General features: G+C 35.5%; 1 protein-coding gene across 25 annotated transcripts in view; it reads left to right on the top strand.

Annotated features, from left to right (window-relative positions):
• The window catches only part of PARPBP (PARP1 binding protein), a gene marked incomplete at both ends in the record, with an annotated part of 78,793 nt that overhangs the window by 41,734 nt on the left and 16,865 nt on the right, over window positions 1-20,194 (top strand). For 15 of the 25 annotated variants that reach the window (XM_082850074.1, XM_082850085.1, XM_082850096.1 and 12 more), the window contains 2 exons: window positions 988-1,142; window positions 18,562-18,745. In XM_082850074.1, the coding sequence (XP_082706200.1) occupies window positions 988-1,142; window positions 18,562-18,745 (339 nt within the window). The remainder of the gene's footprint in view (window positions 1-987; window positions 1,143-18,561; window positions 18,746-20,194) is intronic. The other 10 variants (XM_082850075.1, XM_082850080.1, XM_082850082.1 and 7 more) reach the window with 1 other exon arrangement.

Raw genomic sequence — 20,194 nt, forward strand, 5'->3', positions numbered from 1 at the left:
TAAATGTTTCCAAGGGCAAAAAGTTGGAAATCGTGTATACTCTTACTGGATATATGTAATGCATGTATACTTCTTCCAAGAAGTCCTACCATAAAGAAACCTGCTTAAGTTAACCTTGTTATTTAACCTGTCATTTCCTAAGTTATTTAACCATGGAACTTTCCCCAGATTATTTAAATTTCATAGATTTTTCCTTTCTTAGGATATGCTTTGGAAAATACAGCTTTAGAACATTTTGTCTTTGATGGAGATGGCCTAATGTATAGCCATCATATTATATATATGTATTTTTATCATTGTAAAGGCAAGACCTTTTGAACTACACATGATCAAATGATCCAAAAATGTGCAAGCTAGATGGGGCTTAGTGATTATCTAGTCTAAACCTTTATTTTACAAATAAAGAAGCTAAGGCTTGGAAGAGTTGAATTAATTGTTCAACTTTGATAAATCAACACAATTGACACAGAAAAATCCGTTTGTTCCATATAACAATTCCAGTAGCCAGTAGTCAGTCTATTTAAGAATGTATTTATTTTTTATAGAATACCACTGTCTATAGACAGTGATATACTCTTTTTTTATGGCCATGCTGTGCGGCTTGCGGGATCGTAGTACCCCAACCAGGGATCGAACCGGAGCCCCCTGCAGTGGAAGTGCAGAGTCCTGACCACTGGACCACCAGGGAATTCCCAACAATGATATACTCTTATGAACATATTCTTACGCCCTTAATTTGTCTCTAACTTGGCTCCTCAGTCTCAGTCTCCACCTGTGTTGCCATCACCCTTGCTGGCATGAATTCTACATAACAGTTGTTTCTTTGATTATTTGCTTCTGAATGAAAATGTGGCATGAGTTATAAAAAGTGCTTCTCTTTACCTGTGTACCTAGAAATATGTAAATGTGCCTAGCTTCATAAAATAAGGTGTAGTTTTAACTTACTAAATCATTAAACATAACCAAATTATTTGTTTTAATTCATAGGTGGCTACATCATTTATTAGAACAATAGAGCTTGGAGGGAAAGGATATGCACCATCACCATCTGATCCTTTAAGGACACATATAAAAGGATTGTCTAATTTTATTAATTTCATTGACAAATTAGATGAAATTCTTGGAGAAATACCAAATCCAAGGTATGACAAATGGGTGTTATTAGTCTGTCTTTAAAACGTCACAGAATCAGGGGTAGATTAAAAATTAAGAGCTATTGAAATGACCAAGCATCAGACTAAGCTAGGAAGAAGAAACAAAATATCTATATGAGGGAGGGATAAATTAGGAGTTTGGGATTAGCAGATACAAACTACTATATATACAGTAGGTAAACAACAATGTCCTACTATATAGCACAGGGAACTATATTCAATATCCTGTGATAAACTATAATAGGAAAGAATCACTTTTACTGTACACCAGAAATTAACATGACATTGTTAATCAACTATACTTCAATTAATAAAATATCTAGATTAATAAATTATAATCACATGACCTTTCCCCCTAAATTTCTGCTTATCTGTCATTCTAAAATTTTTGCCAAAGTCAAATCGCATGTTCAAATTAAATTTGACTAGAGAAGAGGGCTTACCATTCATTTTTTTTCTGGAAGAAATATATTTTTGAGGATTGGAAATGACTGAATAGATAATTTCTTTAAACTTTTTATTTAGCAATAAAGGAAACTCATACCAAGAATGAGTCAGGAAATTGATAAAAATATGATGAATTTTATATTCCGTTTTCTGCTAGGTTTTTTTCATTTTCTTTTTTTTTTTTTTACATCTTTATTGGAGTATAATTGCTTTACAATGGTGTGTTAGTTTCTGCTTTATAACAAAGTGAATCAGTTATACATACACATATGTTCCCATATCTCTTCCCTCTTGCATCTCCCTCCCTCCCACCCTCCCTATCCCACCCCTCCAGGCAGTCACAAAGCACCGAGCTGATCTCCCTGTGCTATGCGGCTGCTTCCCACTAGCTATCTACCTTACATTTGGTAGTGTATATATGTCCATGCCTCTCTCGCTTTGTCACAGCTTACCCTTCCCCCTCCCTGTATCCTCAAGTCCATTCTCTAGTAGGTCTGTGTCTTTATTCCTGTCTTACCCCTAGGTTCTTCATGACATTTTTTTTCTTAGATTCCATATATATATGTTAGCATACAGTATTTGTCTTTCTCTTTCTGACTTACTTCACTCTGTATGACAGACTCTAGGTCTATCCACCTCATTACAAATAGCTCAATTTCATTTCTTTTTATGGCTGAGTAATATTCCATTGTATATATGTGCCACATCTTCTTTATCCATTCATCCGATGATGGACACTTAGGTTGTTTCCATCTCCGGGCTATTGTAAATAGAGCTGCAGTGAACAATTTGGTACATGACTCTTTTTGAATTATGGTTTTCTCAGGGTATATGCCCAGTAGTGGGATTGCTAGGTCATATGGTAGTTATATTTGTAGTTTTTTAAGGAACCTCCATACTGTTCTCCACAGTGGCTGTATCAATTTACATTCCCACCAACAGTGCCAGAGGGTTCCCTTTTCTCCACACCCTTTCCAGCATTTATTGTTTCTAGATTTTTTGATGATGGCCATTCTGACTGGTGTGAGATGATATCTCATTGTAGTTTTGATTTGCATTTCTCTAATGATTAATGATGTTGAGCATTCTTTCATGTGTTTGTTGACAGTCTGTATATCTTCTTTGGAGAAATGTCTATTTAGGTCTTCTGCCCATTTTTGGATTGGGTTGTTTGTTTTTTTGTTATTGAGCTGCATGAGCTGCTTATAAATTTTGGAGATTAATCCTTTGTCAGTTGCTTCATTTGCAAATATTTTCTCCCATTCTGAGGGTTTTCTTTTGGTCTTGTTTATGGTTTCCTTTCCTGTGCAAAAGCTTTGAAGTTTCATTAGGTCCTCTTTGTTTATTTTTGTTTTAATTCCATTTCTCTAGGAGGTGGGTCAAAAAGGATCTTGCTGTGATTTATGTCATAGAGTGTTCTACCTATGTTTTCCTCTAAGAGTTTGATAGTTTCTGGCCTTACATTTAGGTCTTTAATCCATTTTGAGCTTATTTTTGTGTATGGTGTTAGGGAGTGATCTAATCTCATACTTTTACAGGTAGCTGTCCAGTTTTCCCAGCACCACTTATTGAAGAGGCTGTCCTTTCTCCACTGTACATTCCTGCCTCCTTTATCAAAGATAAGGCGACCATATGTGCTTGGGTTTATCTCTGGGCTTTCTATCCTGTTCCATTGATCTGTCTTTCTGTTTTTGTGCCAGTACCATACTGTCTTGATTACTGTAGCTTTGTAGTATAGTCTGAAGTCAGGGAACCTGATTCCTCCAGCTCCATTTTTCATTCTCAAGATTGCTTTGGCTCTTCGGGGTCTTTTGTGTTTCCATACAAATTGTGAAATTTTTTGTTCTAGTTCTGTGAAAAATACCAGTGGTAGTTTGGTAGGGATTGCATTGAATCTGTAGATTGCTTTGGGTAGTAGAGTCATTTTCACAATGTTGATTCTTCAAATCCAAGAACATGGTTTATCTCTCCATCTATTTGTATCATGTTTAATATCTTTCATCAGTGTCTTATAATTTTCTACATACAGGTCTTTTGTCTCCCTAGGTAGGTTTATTCCTAGATAGTTTACTCTTTTTGTTGCAGTGGTAAATGGAAGTGTTTTCTTGATTTCACTTTCAGATTTTTCATCATTAGTGTATAGGAATGCCAGAGATTTCTGTGCCTTAATTTTGTATCCTGCTACTTTACCAAATTCATTGATTAGCTCTAGTAGTTTTCTGGTAGCATCTTTGGATTCTCTATGTATAGTATCATGTCATCTGCAAACAGTGACAGCTTTACTTCTTCTTTTCCTATTTGGATTCCTTTTATTTCCTTTTCTTCTCTGATTGCTATGGCTAAAACTTCCAAAACTATGTTGAATAAGAGTGGTGAGAGTGGGCAACCTTGTCTTATTCCTGATCTTAGTGGAAATGCTTTCAGTTTTTCACTATTGAGGACGATGTTGGCTGTCGGTTTGTCATATATGGCCTTTATTATGTTGCGGAAAGTTCCCTCTATGCCTACATTCTGCAGGGTTTTTATCATAAATGGGTGTTGAATTTTGTCGAAAGCTTTCTCTGCATCTATTGAGATGATCATATGGTTTTTCTCCTTCAATTTGTTAATATGGTTTATCACATTGATTGATTTGCATATATTAAAGAATCCTAGCATTCCTGGAATAAACCCCACTTGATCATGGTGTATGATCCTTTTAATGTGCTGTTGGATTCTGTTTGCTAGTATTTTGTTGAGGATTTTTGCATCTTTGTTCATCAGTGATATTGGCCTGTAGTTTTCTTTCTTTGTGACATCCTTGTCTGGTTTTGGTATCAAGGTGATGGTGGCCTCGTAGGATGAGTTTGGGAGTGTTCCTCCCTCTGCTATATTTTGGAAGAGTTTGAGAAGGATAGGTGTTAGCTCTTCTGTAAATGTTGGATAGAATTCGCCTGTGAAGCCATCTGGTCCTGGGCTTTTGTTTGTTGGAAGATTTTTAATCACAGTTTCAATTTCAGTGCTTGTGATTGGTCTGTTCATATTTTCTATTTCTTCCTGATTCAGTCTTGGCAGGTTGTGCATTTCTAAGAATTTGTCCATTTCTTCCAGGTTGTCCATTTTATTGGCATAGAGTTGCTTGTAGTAATCTCTCATTTTCTTTTGTATTTCTGCAGTGTCAGTTGTTACTTCTCCTTTTTCATTTCTAATTCTATTGATTTGAGTCTTCTCCCTTTTTTTCTTGATGAGTCTGGCTAATGGTTTATCAATTTTGTTTATCTTCTCAAAGAACCAGCTTTTAATTTTATTGATCTTTGCTATCGTTTCCTTCATTTCTTTTTCATTTATTTCTGATCTGATTTTTATGATTTCTTTCCTTCTTCTAACTTCGGGATTTAATTGCTTTAGGTGCAAGGTTAGGTTGTTTATTCGAGATTTTCTTGTTTCTTAAGGTAGGATTGTATTGCTATAAACTTCCCTCTTAGAATTGCTTTTGCTGCATCCCATAGATTTTGGGTCGTCGTGTCTCCATTGTCATTTGTTTCTAGGTATTTTTTTATTTCCTCTTTGATTTCTTCAGTGATCACTTCGTTATTAAGTAGTGTATTGTTTATCCTCCATGTGTTTGTATTTTTTACAGATCTTTTCCTGTAATTGATATCTAGTCTCATAGCGTTGTGGTTGGAAAAGATACTTGATACAATTTCAACTTTCTTAAATTTACCAAGGCTTGATTTGTGACCCAAGATATGATCTGTCCTGGAGAATGTTCCATGAGCACTTGAGAAAAATGTGTATTCTGTTGTTTTTGGATGGAATGTCCTATAAATATCAATTAAGTCCATCTTGTTTAATGTATCATTTAAAGCTGGTGTTTCCTTATTTATTTTCATTTTGGATGATCTGTCCATTGGTGAGAGTGGGTGTTAAAGTCTCCTACTATGAATGTGTTACTGTCGATTTCCCCTTTTATGGCTGATAGTATTTGCCTTATGTATTGAGGTGCTCCTATGTTGGGTGCATAAATATTTACAATTGTTATATCTTCTTGGATTGATCCCTTGATTATTATGTAGTATCCTTCTATGTCTCTTGTAATAGTCTTTATTTTAAAATCTATTTTGTCTGATATGAGAATTGCTACTGCAGCTTTCTTTTGGTTTCCATTTGCATGCAATATCTTTTTCCATCCCCTTTCAGTCTGTATGTGTCCCTAGGATGAAGTGGGTCTCTTGTAGACAGCAAATATATGGGTCTTGTTTTTGTATCCATTCAGCCAATCTGTGTCTTTTGGTGGGAGCATTTAGTCCATTTACATTTAAGGTAATTAGCGATATGTATGTTCCTATTCCCATTTTCTTAATTGTTTTGGGTTCATTATTGTAGGTCTTTTCCTTCTCTTGTGTTTCTTGCCTAGAGAAGGTCCTTTAGCATTTGTTGTAAAGCTGGTTTGGTGGTGCTGAACTCTCTCAGCTTTTGCTTGTCTGTAAAGGTTTTAATTTCTCCATCAAATCTGAATGAGATTCTTGCTGGGTAGAGGAATCTTGGTTGCAGGTTTTTCTCCTTCATCACTTTAAATGTCCTGCCAGTCCCTTCTGGCTTGCAGAGTTTCTGCTGAAAGATCAGCTGTTAACCTTATGGGGATTCCCTTGTGTGTTATTTGTTGTTTTTCCCTTACTGCTTTTAATATGTTTTCTTTGTATTTAATTTTTGACAGTTTTATTAATATGTGTCTTGGCCTATTTCTCCTTGGATTTATCCTGTATGGGACTCTCTGTGCTTCCTGGACTTGATTATCTATTTCCTTTCCCATATTAAGGAAGTTTTCAACTCTAATCTCTTCAAATATTTTCTCAGTCCCTTTCTCTTTCTCTTCTTCTTCTGGAACCCCTATAATTTGAATGTTGGTGCATTTAATGTTGTCCCAGAGGTCTCTGAGACTGTCATCAGTTCTTTTCATTCTTTTTTTCTTTATTCTGCTCTGCAGTAGTTATTTCCACTATTTTATCTTCCAGGTCACTTATCCGTTCTTCTGCCTCAGTTATTCTACTATTGATCCCATCTAGAGTATTTTTAATTTCATTTATTGTGTTGTTCATCGTTGTTTGTTTCATCTTTAGTTCTTCTAGGTCCTTGTTAAATGTTTCTTGCATTTTGTCTATTCTATTTCCAAGATTTTGGATCATCTTTACTATCATTATTCTGAATTCTTTTTCAGGTAGACTGCCTATTTCCTCTTCATTTGTTAGGTCTGGTGGGTTTTTATCTTGCTCCTTCATCTGCTGTGTGTTTTTCTGTCTTCTTATTTTCCTTATCTTACTGTGTTTGGGGTCTCCTTTTTGCAGGCTGTAGGTTCGTAGTCCCCGTTGTGTTTGGTGTCTGTCATTTTCTTATGCATAAATTTTTGATTTGTCTTTAAACGATACTGGAATTAAGAGGTGTTTTTAATCAGATAGAGTCTTATTTATAATATTGGTATATTTTTTGGTGAGTTAATTTTAGATTAATTTGTGGGGGGCAGAAATGGGTTGTATATGCTAGCAATCATGAGAGATCATTGTCAGTTTGATGGGTATGCCATAGCGTAGTACTAATAAAAATAGCTGGTATTTATTGAACACTTACTATGTATTAGACATTACACTGAACTCTTTATGGGGATTATCATTTGATCATTAAAAAAAACCTTACATTGTAGTTGCTAGATAAATACTCAGTTTAGAGAGGAAGAAACTGAAGCACTGGTGTAACTTACCTTAGTCACATCGTTATTAAGTAGCAGATTTGGGATCTGAATTCACTTCTGACCCAGGGACCCATTCTCTTAATCGCTATATTTTATTCTACGAAATGTCTTTCCATTTTAAGATTCCAAGAAGAATTTTTTTCAGGATTTTATTCTGAATTGTTTCCTTCTGTCTTCTTATATGGATATCTATTACAACGAAGTGAATTTGGAAGAGGTTTTGAATATGACTTATAGTCAATATCAATGACATCTGAATTTCTATATAATATATTGGCCAGCCATTTCTTCTGAGATAGCATATAATTAATTTTAAAGAATACTATATTTTTGGCAAAGCAAAATAGATATATTTTGTTGAAGTCAAATGGTACTATAGACTTACAGTAATAAAATCCTCAGAGGAATTGACTTTTAATATTTTTATGTGTGTTTATTTCTCTATTTACCTCATTTAAATGAAATTTTTATGCAGCTATTTTAAAATTTTTTATTGAACTATAGTTGATTTACAATATCATGTTAGTTTCAGGTATACAGCATAGTGTTTCAGTATTTTTGCAGTTTATATTCCATTATAGGTTATTATAAGATATTGGGTATAATTTCCTGTGCTATACAGTAAATCCTTGTTGCCTATCTATTTTATGTATAGTAGTTTGTATCTATTAATCCTGTACTCCTAATTTATCCCTCCCCCCTCTCCCCTTTGGTAACCATAAACTAGTTTTCTATGTCTGTGAGTCTGTTTCTGTTTTGTATATATGTGTATTTGTCTTTATTTTTTTAGATTCCACATAGGAGTGATAGCATTTAGTATTTGTCTTTCTCTGTCTGACTTACTTCACTAAGCATAATATTCTCTATGTCTATCCACAGTGTTACAAATGGCAATATTTCATTCTTACCTGTTGGATTAAGCGCTAGGGTTGCTTCCATGTCTTAGGTATGGTAAATAGTGCTTCTCTGAATATTGGGGTGCATATATCTTTCCGAATTAGTGTTTTCATTTTTTCCAGATATATACCCAGGAGTAGAATTGCCAGATCATATGGTAGTTCTATTATTAGTTTTTTAAGGAACCTCCATACTGTCTTCCATGGTGGCCGTACCAGTTTACATTCCCAGCAGCAGTGTTTGAGATTCCCTTATCTCTACATCCTCTCCAACACTTGTTATTTGTAGACTTTTTGATGATAGCCATTCTGACAGGTGTGCGGTGATACCTTATTGTGGTTTTGATTTGCATTTCTCTAATAATTAGCGATGTTGAGCATCTTTTCATGTGCCTGTTAGCCATCTGTATGTCTTGTCTGGAAAAATGTCTATTCAGGTCTTCTGCCCAATTTTTGATTAGTTGATTTGTTTTTTGATACTGAGTTATATGAGCTGTCTGTATCTTGGATATTAAGCCCTTGTTGGTCTATGCAGCTAATTTTGAGTTTCAATTTTAGGCATTATTTATTAACTTCCTACCATGGAAGATGAGGATTTGCCACCCACTCACCAACCTCCCAATACTCCTCTTTTCCTCTCCCCCTCCTACCACACACACAGACACATACACACACTTCTCTTCTTCTCTCCTTCTAATATAGTTATACCACAGTATCAGGTTAAATCATATTTTAGGGTTTACATTATTATAACTCTGTAATTATTAACTACAGCTAAGCTATATTATATACTGTTATTATACTTCCTTTCTTATATACGTTTTTGGTTTTTTCTGGAGTCAATGATTATCTACTTTTTTCTCTTGCTTTGCTTCTTATATATTTATTATCAATTCTTTATCAAGCTTGCCAATGAAAGTATACAATTTCTTCTTTTTTATTAGGTCATCTATCAGTTCTGATTTTTGCCCTTGAAGACATTCCTTCTGGAGAGTCATCTATCTTCTTCATTCAGTCTGTATACTTTTGCTTGCTAGGCCTGTTTCAGAGTGTCAGCCATGAAGCTTCATCACCTTGTGAATTTTCTTTGCCTCTGCCTTGTTTCCAGGATTCCATGACTTTATTTTTAATTGGTTAAACCCCTTATTTTGCTCAAGTAGCTTTCTGAGAAAAAGTAAATGGGAGATATATATCATTATTCTCACATTTGATTGTATGTGATCTTATGCTTCATTTATTTCTCCAAGGTTATTTAATTTATATGATCATTTTTCATCTGCTTCCTGGATAGTCTTTGTTTTATCTAGTTGAATGTTTTTCTTTTTGCTTCTGTTGCCCTCTTTCATGTTCCTAAAATGTAGGGTGATTCTGGACTGTTGTTTCATATTTAGGAATGAGACCCTATAAGGGTGATTAGCAGCTCTATACAGTGGACTTCATTATAGCATAGTAGCCACTTGGCTCTTTTATTGGGAATTCTCCAAATGTGAATAATTGTAGGTCTTTTCTTTGGAACTTACCCCAAAATTTCCACAATGGCATCCTTTAGTCTCTTTCTGAAAGCAGTAAGTCTGGCTAGCAATATTCTGGGATTTGAGGGAGGGTGGGTTGATGCTGAGCCACCCAGTTCAATAGGTAGACTTTTGCTCAGTCCCTCTGTTTTCAGTCATTGGTACCTATAGGTCTGGAGCCTCTCTGGCTTAGTTTCTTCAGCGTAATCCTGCTTTCCATGCTGAGGTGACAGAAGTGCACTAGCCTGATTGCTTAGAATAAGAGAGGATATTCAGGGGTCTAAGTGTTCCTCACACAGACTGTCAACCAGCTTTCTTATTTGCAATGACACCTTCACCATAGCCTTCAGTATTGCCTTCAGTTTCTGAGATTACTTCTTATTGGTGTATCTTTTAGCAGTTAACTTATGTTGTAGCTTTCTGTGTTCTGGGTAGTCAGTTATCACCTTTCCATCTGCTCTTCGTCTTTCTGTACTTTCATGATATGTCTCTGCTCTCGACTATTGTCTCCTCTCCCATTCTGTTTTTCTTTATGGATTTAAAACATTTTCCTTTTTGTCACTTTAGTGGCACTTTAGGAGGGAGCAGATATAAGTGCATATATTCAATCCAATGTAATTTGTTATAATTACATTCCTTTTTGGAGGAATTTCTAGTTGGGGTAAGTTAACAGGGTAAAAGTACATCCATACATACACTTTTGTACAAAAGGGTAGAAGTACGTTTTAGAGGCACCTAGGGTACACTTCAGTTCTTCAGTTTAGCAGCCATCTATTTTGAATATCCTGTTTGGTCATAATGAGCAATTAATCTGTGTTCTAGGGACGATACTGAAGAAGTGGGTGTTTAAATAGTCCATCTGAGCAATCTCTATTTTCTTCTGTAAGGTGATTTTTGCATATGTTAAGTATATATGCATTTCATGGTTATAAATAGTAAAGTTATCAAAAACTTAAAACATGTATTCTATTTATGTAATAATGGAAAGATGTACAGAGGAAAGGACAATTGACCTAGTTTGTGGGAGCCGGGGATAAGAGTGTCAGGAGTGTTTACCTGGATGTTTGTTAACGGTTGAGCTTAAGGATGAACTTGAAGGAGTTAACCAGACATGGGGAATGGTGGTGAAATGAAGTCCAGATGGGGAGAAGGGAGGATATTTCCTATAGTATGGGTAACCTATTGGGACAATGTTTCATTGGTTATTCATTTTGTCTCATAATTTCAACTTCTACTAGTCCTTTAGCCACAGTCTATAAAGATTATAAGAAAAAACAACAAATCATCTTCTGTTTTTGTCAGTTCCTTCCTTTTATAGCTCAAATTCTTGAAAAAATACTGTCTTTTATTTCACTTCCCAATTTCTAATGATTAAAATATCTTGAATATGTCTCATGAGTCTGTAAACTCTATGAGGGCTTTATTGATTTTCTTCACTAATATTCCCTAGCCCTAGAACAGTTTCTGGCACAGAGTAGGCACTCAATACTTATTTACTTGTCTGTGTTTAACTGACTCACACTTACTCACTTTTCCACTCTACTGAAGTTGTTTTGTGAAAGATCTTCTTATGATCTTCTAGTTGGCATAGCCTCTGGTCTCTTTGAGTCCTGAAGTTTGATCATTTTCTCTTTTAGAGCTCTTTTCCCCATAACTTCTGAGATTTTGTTTTCTTATTTTCTACTTAGCTCTCTGACTGCATATATGCAAATTCTAAATCCATATTTCAGTGAAATCCAAACTCTTTCCTGAGCTTCCAAAATATATCTTTATGTACCTATAGGTTGTTATGTCAAATGAAACTCAAACTTAGCATCTCCCAAACTAAATCTTCATCTTTCCCTGCGTACCTGCTTGATGGGTACCTCCTCCCAAAGTACCCAGCTTGATGAAGCCTTTCTGCCTCCAGCTGCCCAAGCAGAAATTTGAAACATATGTTTTTATTATTATTATTTTAGTACATCTTTATTGGAGTATAATTGCTTCACAGTACTGTGTTAGTTTCTGTTGTACAACAAAATGAATCAGCCATATGCATACCTATATCCCCATATGCCCTCCCTCTTGAACCTCCCTCCCATCCTCCGTATCCCACTGCTCTAGGTGGTCACAAAGCACTGAGCTGATCTCCCTGTGCTATGCAGCTGCTTCCCACTAGCTATCTATTTTACATTTGGTAGTGTATATATGTCCATGCCACTCTCTCACTTCGTCCCAGCTTACCCTTCCCCCTCTCCATGTTCTCAAGTCCATTCTCCCTTTCTCTGTCCCTTCATTCACTAAGATCCATCAATTCTTCTTACTTAACATTTTTGATATTCGTTATCTCTATTCCTGTAGCTACTATCTTATTTCCATTTTTTATGGAAAGTCTGTTTTCAGGCTTTCATCCTTTCTTGCCTGGACTTTTTTTACTTATCTCCAAGTTGTTCATTCTGCCTCCAGTCTTGAGTTGCCCCATCCTGTTGTTCTCACTGCTGTCAGTGGTCTTTTCAAAACAGCAGATGTTACCACCATAATTAAAACCCTTCAATGATTCCATATTAGGTACAGGATAAAAATCCAGAAACCGCAGTATGGTGTACAAATTCTATACTCTCTACCTCCTGATTGTATCTCACCCTGGCCTCTGTCCCTCAACCTTAAAACTCAGAGATAAAAATGTATTTAACCCTTGTAGCTGAGTGTAAGTTTGTACTAATTGTCTTATAATAGGGTGGTGGTGGTGGTAGGGAATCACAATAATCTTTGAGTCCAAGGAATGGTGGGGAATAGACAGACAGAGGAGGAATCCAAATCACACTTACCTCTCTGCTGCCAGCTTTTCATCAGACCATCTTAGCTATAGTATGGCTGCATTTCTACACTTTGCCAGTAGGTGCCACCATAAAATACATGCTGTACTTTCACCTGAAAAACATCTTAAATTAGGAGTTTCAGGTTACATAAATTAGTTAGCACCCTGTTGTTCAAATGTTTAAAATTCTGTATTTCAATTTTATTACATAACAACTTTTTAGTACACACCTGCATTATATTTATTGGACTAAATATTATGCATTTATAGAATGTTAAGTCTAGCTGAAATTATCCAGTCCAGAATCCTAGTGTTACATTTCTCATTTTAAAATGTTTCAGAATCATTTTTGATACATTTCATGTAGTACCTTTAATCACATTTAATTTTTAAAGATACAATTTATTTAGCAAATAGTTATCAAATTCTTAAAGATGGTAGGGAAAAGACAAGTCATTCTATATAGTAAAGATAGTCAATAATTCATTAAAATATTACCCATTATTTGTATTATTGCTTATTGTTCTCTTTCAGTCACTGTGTTTTGATTCAGTGTTGGGAATTTAATTGTGTTTTTCCTCACTAGCTTCATTTTTCTGTTTCTGCCCCAGAGCTTTAATGTGATGCATTTAGCAGTCAGGAACTTCGGTTAACCTCTTTCTCACCTAAATTCTTCTATTAATGTTTATCCAGAGTAGTCATATCTTCTGGGATGCTTTCCTGAAGACCTCCTTCTTCTCTTACCTCCCCACTTAAATCCCCTCTATACCTTTGTTATCTCATTGTATCAACTGATCAATCGTGACCTCTTAAAAAGAAATCTTTTATTTATTTTGTATCCCCAGTGCCTATGACAAGTATCCTGGCATCATTTGGATTAAAACTTCAGGAGTTTCTAGGCTCTAGAGGCAAGAATTTGAATTATGCTATGTTGCTGAGCAGGTATTTGAAGAGCTAATGTTGGCTCTTATAGTGAACATACAGCAATAGACTAGTCATAGCACTGGTGTTTGCGGTATTTTGCTAAGGGTCAAAATGCTAAGCTTGGCAAGCAACTGAAATACAAATCTTATGAATTTTTCCTAAATACAGTTCATTCAGGAGATTATATCATCTTAAAATTTAGAATATTTGTTCTTGTAGAAGGAATGGGAAAAGAGGGCAAAGGTGACTTTTACCTTTAATAGTACTGAAAGCTTTTTTTTTTTCTTTTCTGTTCTTATAACTGATACTGTGACACTTTCATATTTGATTATCCTTCTGAATCTTTTCCAAAACTCTTCCATTAGAGATTACTTCCCAGAAAAAGCACATGGTGTTAACTATATTTTCATTTTGGCTACATTTCATCCAATTATTTTCTGTGTTTTTAATTGAAAATTAAGAAAAAGCCAGTTGGAAAAGAGTGCCTGTTTACATAAAATAATTCTTAAGAGTCCGTTCAGACTTCTGATTACAGATGTATAGCAGGCTAGGTCCCTTGATTGACCCTTCCATTGAAAATAATTAATACTGCTGGACAACTTATTTATAAAGTACTTAAATGCATTGATGAGTAGGTGAATGTAATGAAAATAGGCCAAAAACTGGGTGAAGGAAGAAAGTCAGAGAGGGAAGTCAAGAAGGGAAGCCAGCTTTTATTTTGAAAGAACTTGCTGAATTTGGTGATCTGGAGGGTCTGTTCTTATAGTCACTAAAGTCTGAGGGAGGGGGACAAAGCCCAGGGACTGCCCAAGGTGAGGTGTCTGTTGGGACATACCCAACCTGTAGGGCTACTACCCTTTCAGCATAAAATGAGCTAAGAATGAGAGCTTTAACTTGATATAGGGTTTCTATGAAAGCCTACTTGGTAAAATGTTTTAGCACATTATTTAAGATTTAGAACAAGACAAGAGTTCCTGTTCTCATTTCTTTTCAGCGTAATATTGGATGTCCAATTCAGTGTTGTAAGGCAAGAAAAAGAAATATGAGATGTAACAATTGAGAAGGAAGAAATAAAACTTTATTTAGTGATAATATGATTGTGTATGTAGAAAACTCCAAGAATCTAAAGGCAAATTATTAAAATTAATGGTAGAGTTTAACAGTGTTGCTGGGCACAGATCAATTAAAAAAAGCAATTGTATTTCTACATCATAACCAAATAGAAAATGTTTTTTTTAAAAAACTTCAAAAATATAAAATACATAGAATAAATCTAACAAAAGCCATACTAGCTACCTTCCCCCTTGGAAGGTTCAGACTCAGTGTGGAAATCTCTCTCCCACTCAGGGTTTGCGTCCTGATCATATTGCTACTAGAGATTTTTGTCCTCAGGAAAACCCCTATTCATCCTGCTTAACACTCACAGCTTTCAACTTTCCATTCCAGCTTTTGTTACTTTTTTAGGGAAGCAATTGGGTGGTACTTGGAGATTTCCCCCGATTCTTACCAAGCTTAGTGGAATGTTACTAGTTACTAGAGTAAACTAGTCTGCCATAGTGTAAGTTGAAACTGTCTAAGTGCATTTCTACTGCAAATAATAATAATATGAAAAATAGTAAAATATATGTCTTTTAATCTTACAAGTGAAAACTTCACACTCTTATGTGTGATAGTGGTCATTTATTCAATAGCGATATCAATTATTTCTTCTGTGTGCCAAGTTAGTATGATGATTAGTAAAATATGGTTCCTTTCTCAGGGAGCTAAGTTTTTCATGAAATGTTTCCCAAGCTTGTCTAGTCATAAGAATCACCTGTGATATCTTCAAAAGAAATGCAGCTATTTAGTATCCTTGTCTGGAGATTGTGATTCAGTAAGATGGGATCTGGAGCTGATATTTTATTTTATTTTATTCTAAATCAGGCCCTTTTTCTTATACATGCTCTGGCCAGACTCTAACAAAGGGCTGTTTGGCCATGATCCACATCAAGCTCAGCAGATGACGTATAGGTGAGCCCCTAACCCCTAAGAAGGACAGCAGTGCACTGAAATTAGCACATCATTGAGTGGGTTCTTCGTATCAGAGAGACTAATCTACTAGTCTCCCTTTCAGATACTAACCAGTTACATTGTTAGTATTTGCATTACTCCTCCTATATTTTACACCCATTTATTAGTGAGGGGACCTCCTTCTTCTCTGGCTTCATGTGTCCATGTGGAGGAACTTCCTCCAGAAAACACTACATTTCTCTGTCTACCTTTCATTCATTCTCCCCGACTCATAACTGGTAAGATTATAAGAACTGGGTATGGGTCCCTCAGCCTCTTTCTCCCTTTTAGAGCCGGCCTGCCCTCCAGGTGGAGGTGTACTCACTGGAGCTGACATTTTAAACAAATGCTGAGTATGATTCTGATGATCAGGCAAATTTGGAAGATACTGATGTAATGCACTCTCTGCAGTTTTCTTCTAACTTTCCTTCTCTATTTGGACAAGCTATTTGTATGTGAACGGTCATGTTTCCAGTGTCGTTAGGGAACCTAGCTTCTTTCCTAAAACATAAAGCCTGGCAATAAGGCAGTGAGGATGAGCACTATTCATAATTTCCTTTATGCTACTATAAAAGTCACAGAGAGGTTAAATAGCATATTCAAGGTAGAAAGTGAGGGAGCTGTGATGTGTGCTTAGGTTGTCTGACTCCATAGCCAGACCACACCACCTTCTCATTAGACACTGTGCAGCCTTTCCAGGGATACCTCTAGGGATGGAGATCTCTTAACTTCAAAAAAGAGCCCTCTTTTATTGTTGGACACCTTTAATGTCTTCCTTGTAATGGACCAAAATCCTTCCTTCTTGTAACATTGATTTTAGGTCAGCCTTCTAGAGCAGAACTGCAACCCAAATTCATTGAAGTTCAGGCTCAGTATAAAGAAACAATTGATTTCATGTTTGCAAAAATACTTGTCTGTTGGCCATAATTGGTGCAGTCTCTGGTTTCCTTTAGATTAGTATTAACTAGTTTAATTTCCTCTTCCATATAATAACCCTTCTCATGTTAGAGTGCAATATCATGTATTTAAGGTCAGTCTCCTTCCTTACCACCTTCTTCCTAGCCGAGAACAAACACTGTGTGTTCTTGGACAAGCTATTAAACCTTTTTGAGACTCAGTTTTTTCATCTGTAATTTATGGGTAATAATACTTATTGAATTGGTTTAAAGATTAAGTTATGTAACCTTATCATTAGTGTACAGGAATGCTAGAGATTTCTGTGCATTAATTTTGTATACTGCTACTTTACCAAATTCATTGCTAAGACAGTCTCTTCAATAAGTGATGCTGGGAAAACTGGACAGCTACATGTAAAAGAATGAAATTAGAACACTCCCTAACACCATACACAAAAATAAACTCAAAAAGGATTAAAGACCTAAATGTAAGGCCAGACACTATAAAACTCTTAGAGGAAAACATAGACAGAACACTCTATGATATATATCACAGCAAGATCCTTTTTGACCCACCTCCTAGAGGAATGGAAATAAAAACAAAAATAAACAAATGGGACCTAATGAAACTTAAAAGCTTTTGCACAGCAAAGGAACCCATAAACAAGATGAAAAGACAACCCTCAGAATGGGAGAAAATATTTGCAAATGAAGCAACTGACAAAGGATTAACCTCTAAAATTTACAAGCAGCTCATGCAGCTCAATATCAAAAAAACAAACAATGCAATCCAGAAATGGGCAGAAGACCTAAATAGACATTTCTCCAAAGAAGACATACAGATTGCCAACAAACACATGAAAGGATGCTCCACATCACTACTCATTAGAGAAATGCAAATCAAAACTACAATGAGGTATCACCTCACACCAGTCAGAATGTCCATCATCAAAAAATCTACAAACAATAAATGCTGGAGAAGATGTGGAGAAAAGTGAACCCTCTTGCACTGTTGGTGGGAATGTAAATTGATACAGCCGCTATGGAGAACAGTATGGAGGTTCCTTAAAAAACTAAAGATAGAGCTACCGTATGACCCAGCAATCCCACTACTGGGCATATACCCTGAGAAAACCATAATTCAAATAGAGTCATGTACCACAGTGTTCATTGCAGCTCTATTTACAATAGCCAGGACATGGAAGCAACCTAAGTGTCCATCGACAGATGAATGGATAAAGAAGAAGTGGCACATATATACAATGGAATATTACTCAGCCGTAAAAAGAAACAAAATTGAGTTATTTGTAGTGAGGTGGATGGACCTAGAGTCTGTCATACAGAGTAAAGTAAGTCAGAAAGAGAAAAAAAAAAAGCCTTATGCTAACACATATATATGGAATCTAAAAAAAAAAAAAAAAAGGTTCTGAAGAACCTAGGGCAGGACAGGAATAAAGACGCAGACGTAGAGAATGGACTTGAGGACATGGGGACGGGGAAGGGTAAACTGGGACAAAGTGAGAGAGTGGCATGGACATATACACACTACCAAATGTAAAATCGATAGCTAGTGGGAAGCAGCCGCATAGCACAGGGAGATGAGCTCGGTGCTTTGTGCCCACCTAGAAGGGTGGGATAGGGAGGGTGGGAGATGCAAGAGGGAAGAGATATGGGGATATATGTATATGTATAGCTGATTCACTTTGCTATAAAGCAGAAACTAACACACCATTTTAAAGCAATTATACTCGAATAAAGATGTTAAAGAAAAGATTAAGTTATTTAGGATTTTAGGTTTTCAATGAGAGGTAGTTTGTGTTATCTTTGTTGTACCTAAAGGTATGTATTTTAAGTATATTGCATGTATATAACTGCATCTGAATCTTTTATCATATATCGTATATAACTAAATTATTTCATCTAGCTTTTAAATCAAGGAAGAAGTAACTTACCTTACTGAAATAACTTGCTTTTAGAAAAACTTTTAAATTTTGTTTCTAATGGTTCTCATCCTTTTCTTAAATATGTTACTTTTTGATTTCTAAGATTAAAGCCATATTCTTTGAAAAGTGTTGATTAACTCTGAGAATTATATTTTCAAGCTGATAAGCATATTGACATTTCTCATACTATTATAAAAGTGATCTTATTTCTATTTTCAGTATTGCAGGGGGTCGGATACTCTCAGTGATAAAGATGCAGCTGATTAAAGGCCAGAACAGCAGGGATCCTTTTTATAAAGCAATAGAGGAAGTTGCTCAAGATTTGGATTTGAGGATTAAAAGTATTATCAATTCTCAACAAGGAGACTTAGCTCTTAGTACCACTGACATCAGTCCTGCACGGGTAATGAGGTTTTTATTTTTCATTATCCTTCTGTACAAAACATTATATCTTCTACTTGCTGTAGAAATGGTTTACAATTGCTACTTAAGTCAGAAGAATGTGTTTACTCTGTTATAAGATGTTGAAAATATAAGTTTCTCAATAGAGTATGCAGGATTATGTTCGACTTGGGAAAATCATAACCTCTATGGGCCAAATTGTCTCTGTTAAAGAAGCACATTGGATAATCTTCAGTATCCCTTGTAGCACTAGAAATTTATAATTCTTGATGGATATTAAGGTGTTTTGTCATATTTTTCAATAATTATTTTTATAAAACAATTATTTTCCCATTTAATCAGGTATAAAATAAGAGTCTGGTGTCTCTGGTTATGACCCCATTACTAGGCACTCCACAGAACAACAGCAGAAATAGTTTCTACTCAGCAGTTTATTTTTCTTTTATAGAATTTTTCTATTTCCATGATCTCTTATTTACTACCTCCATTGCCAGATTACTGCAGACATTAGGAATTTTTCCTATGCTTAGTAATTGTTTAATTATATATTCCAGAAAATTTACCTCTTTCTTGTTTTTCTTACATAGATAGTCTGACATTATAAGGTATTAAAACTATAGTTTTATAGGAGAAATTGACTACCATGTCTTTAGTTCTAGAACAGAATTTTGGAGTACGTGTTATAGTAATTCATTTGTTGCAGTTTAATTGTTCAGGTAACAAAATCCCCTTTTTATTAGGTATAATTGTGATAGCCCGTGTATGAAGAAAGACTTTTGCTTAATTTTTATGATTCACTTATTTTTCTGCAGCCCTCGGGCACTATTTTTAGCTATTTTCTATAACAATGCATGTTTTTAGTTTAACTTGAAGGCGGGACATGGGGGAGATTCTGAGTTATTTCCCCACATATTTCATGTGTGTTAACACTTCCTATGACAGCTTGGCTCAAATGACAACCAGGTTTTATTATAAGTATAAATCAGGAACTGTCACAGCTCAGATAATTAAGAGTGCCCATTCTCTCCCATTTCCTGTCACAAGAAATAAAGATGCAGACAACCTGGTTCTTAATTTTATGTTTTCAACCAAATTAGACATCTTTGAAAAATACAAATCAGTAATTCTCAATGAAGTTAGTATTAAACAGTATGGACTTCTCTGGTACTAATGAGAAATATATGTCAAGCACTAGATTGTGATAGGCAATTTGTTAAAATTCTGGTGTAGCTATACATTACAGTTCACTTGGTAGCCTGAGTCAGCCAAGTAGAGAAAGGAGGCCAAGACCATGTTGATGAGACCTGAGGAAAGTGGTACAACTATAACAGATGTCCTCAAAAGGGCGACTCTGATATTTAAGCACAATGTCCAACAACCCTATGGGTTAGGCACTATCATCATCCCTATTTTACCAATGATATAACTGAAGCACAGTGAGGTTAAGCAA

Source organism: Leucopleurus acutus, assembly GCF_964270905.1.
Source record: "Leucopleurus acutus genome assembly, chromosome: 11".
In the NCBI taxonomy this organism is placed as follows: Eukaryota; Metazoa; Chordata; class Mammalia; order Artiodactyla; family Delphinidae; genus Leucopleurus; species Leucopleurus acutus.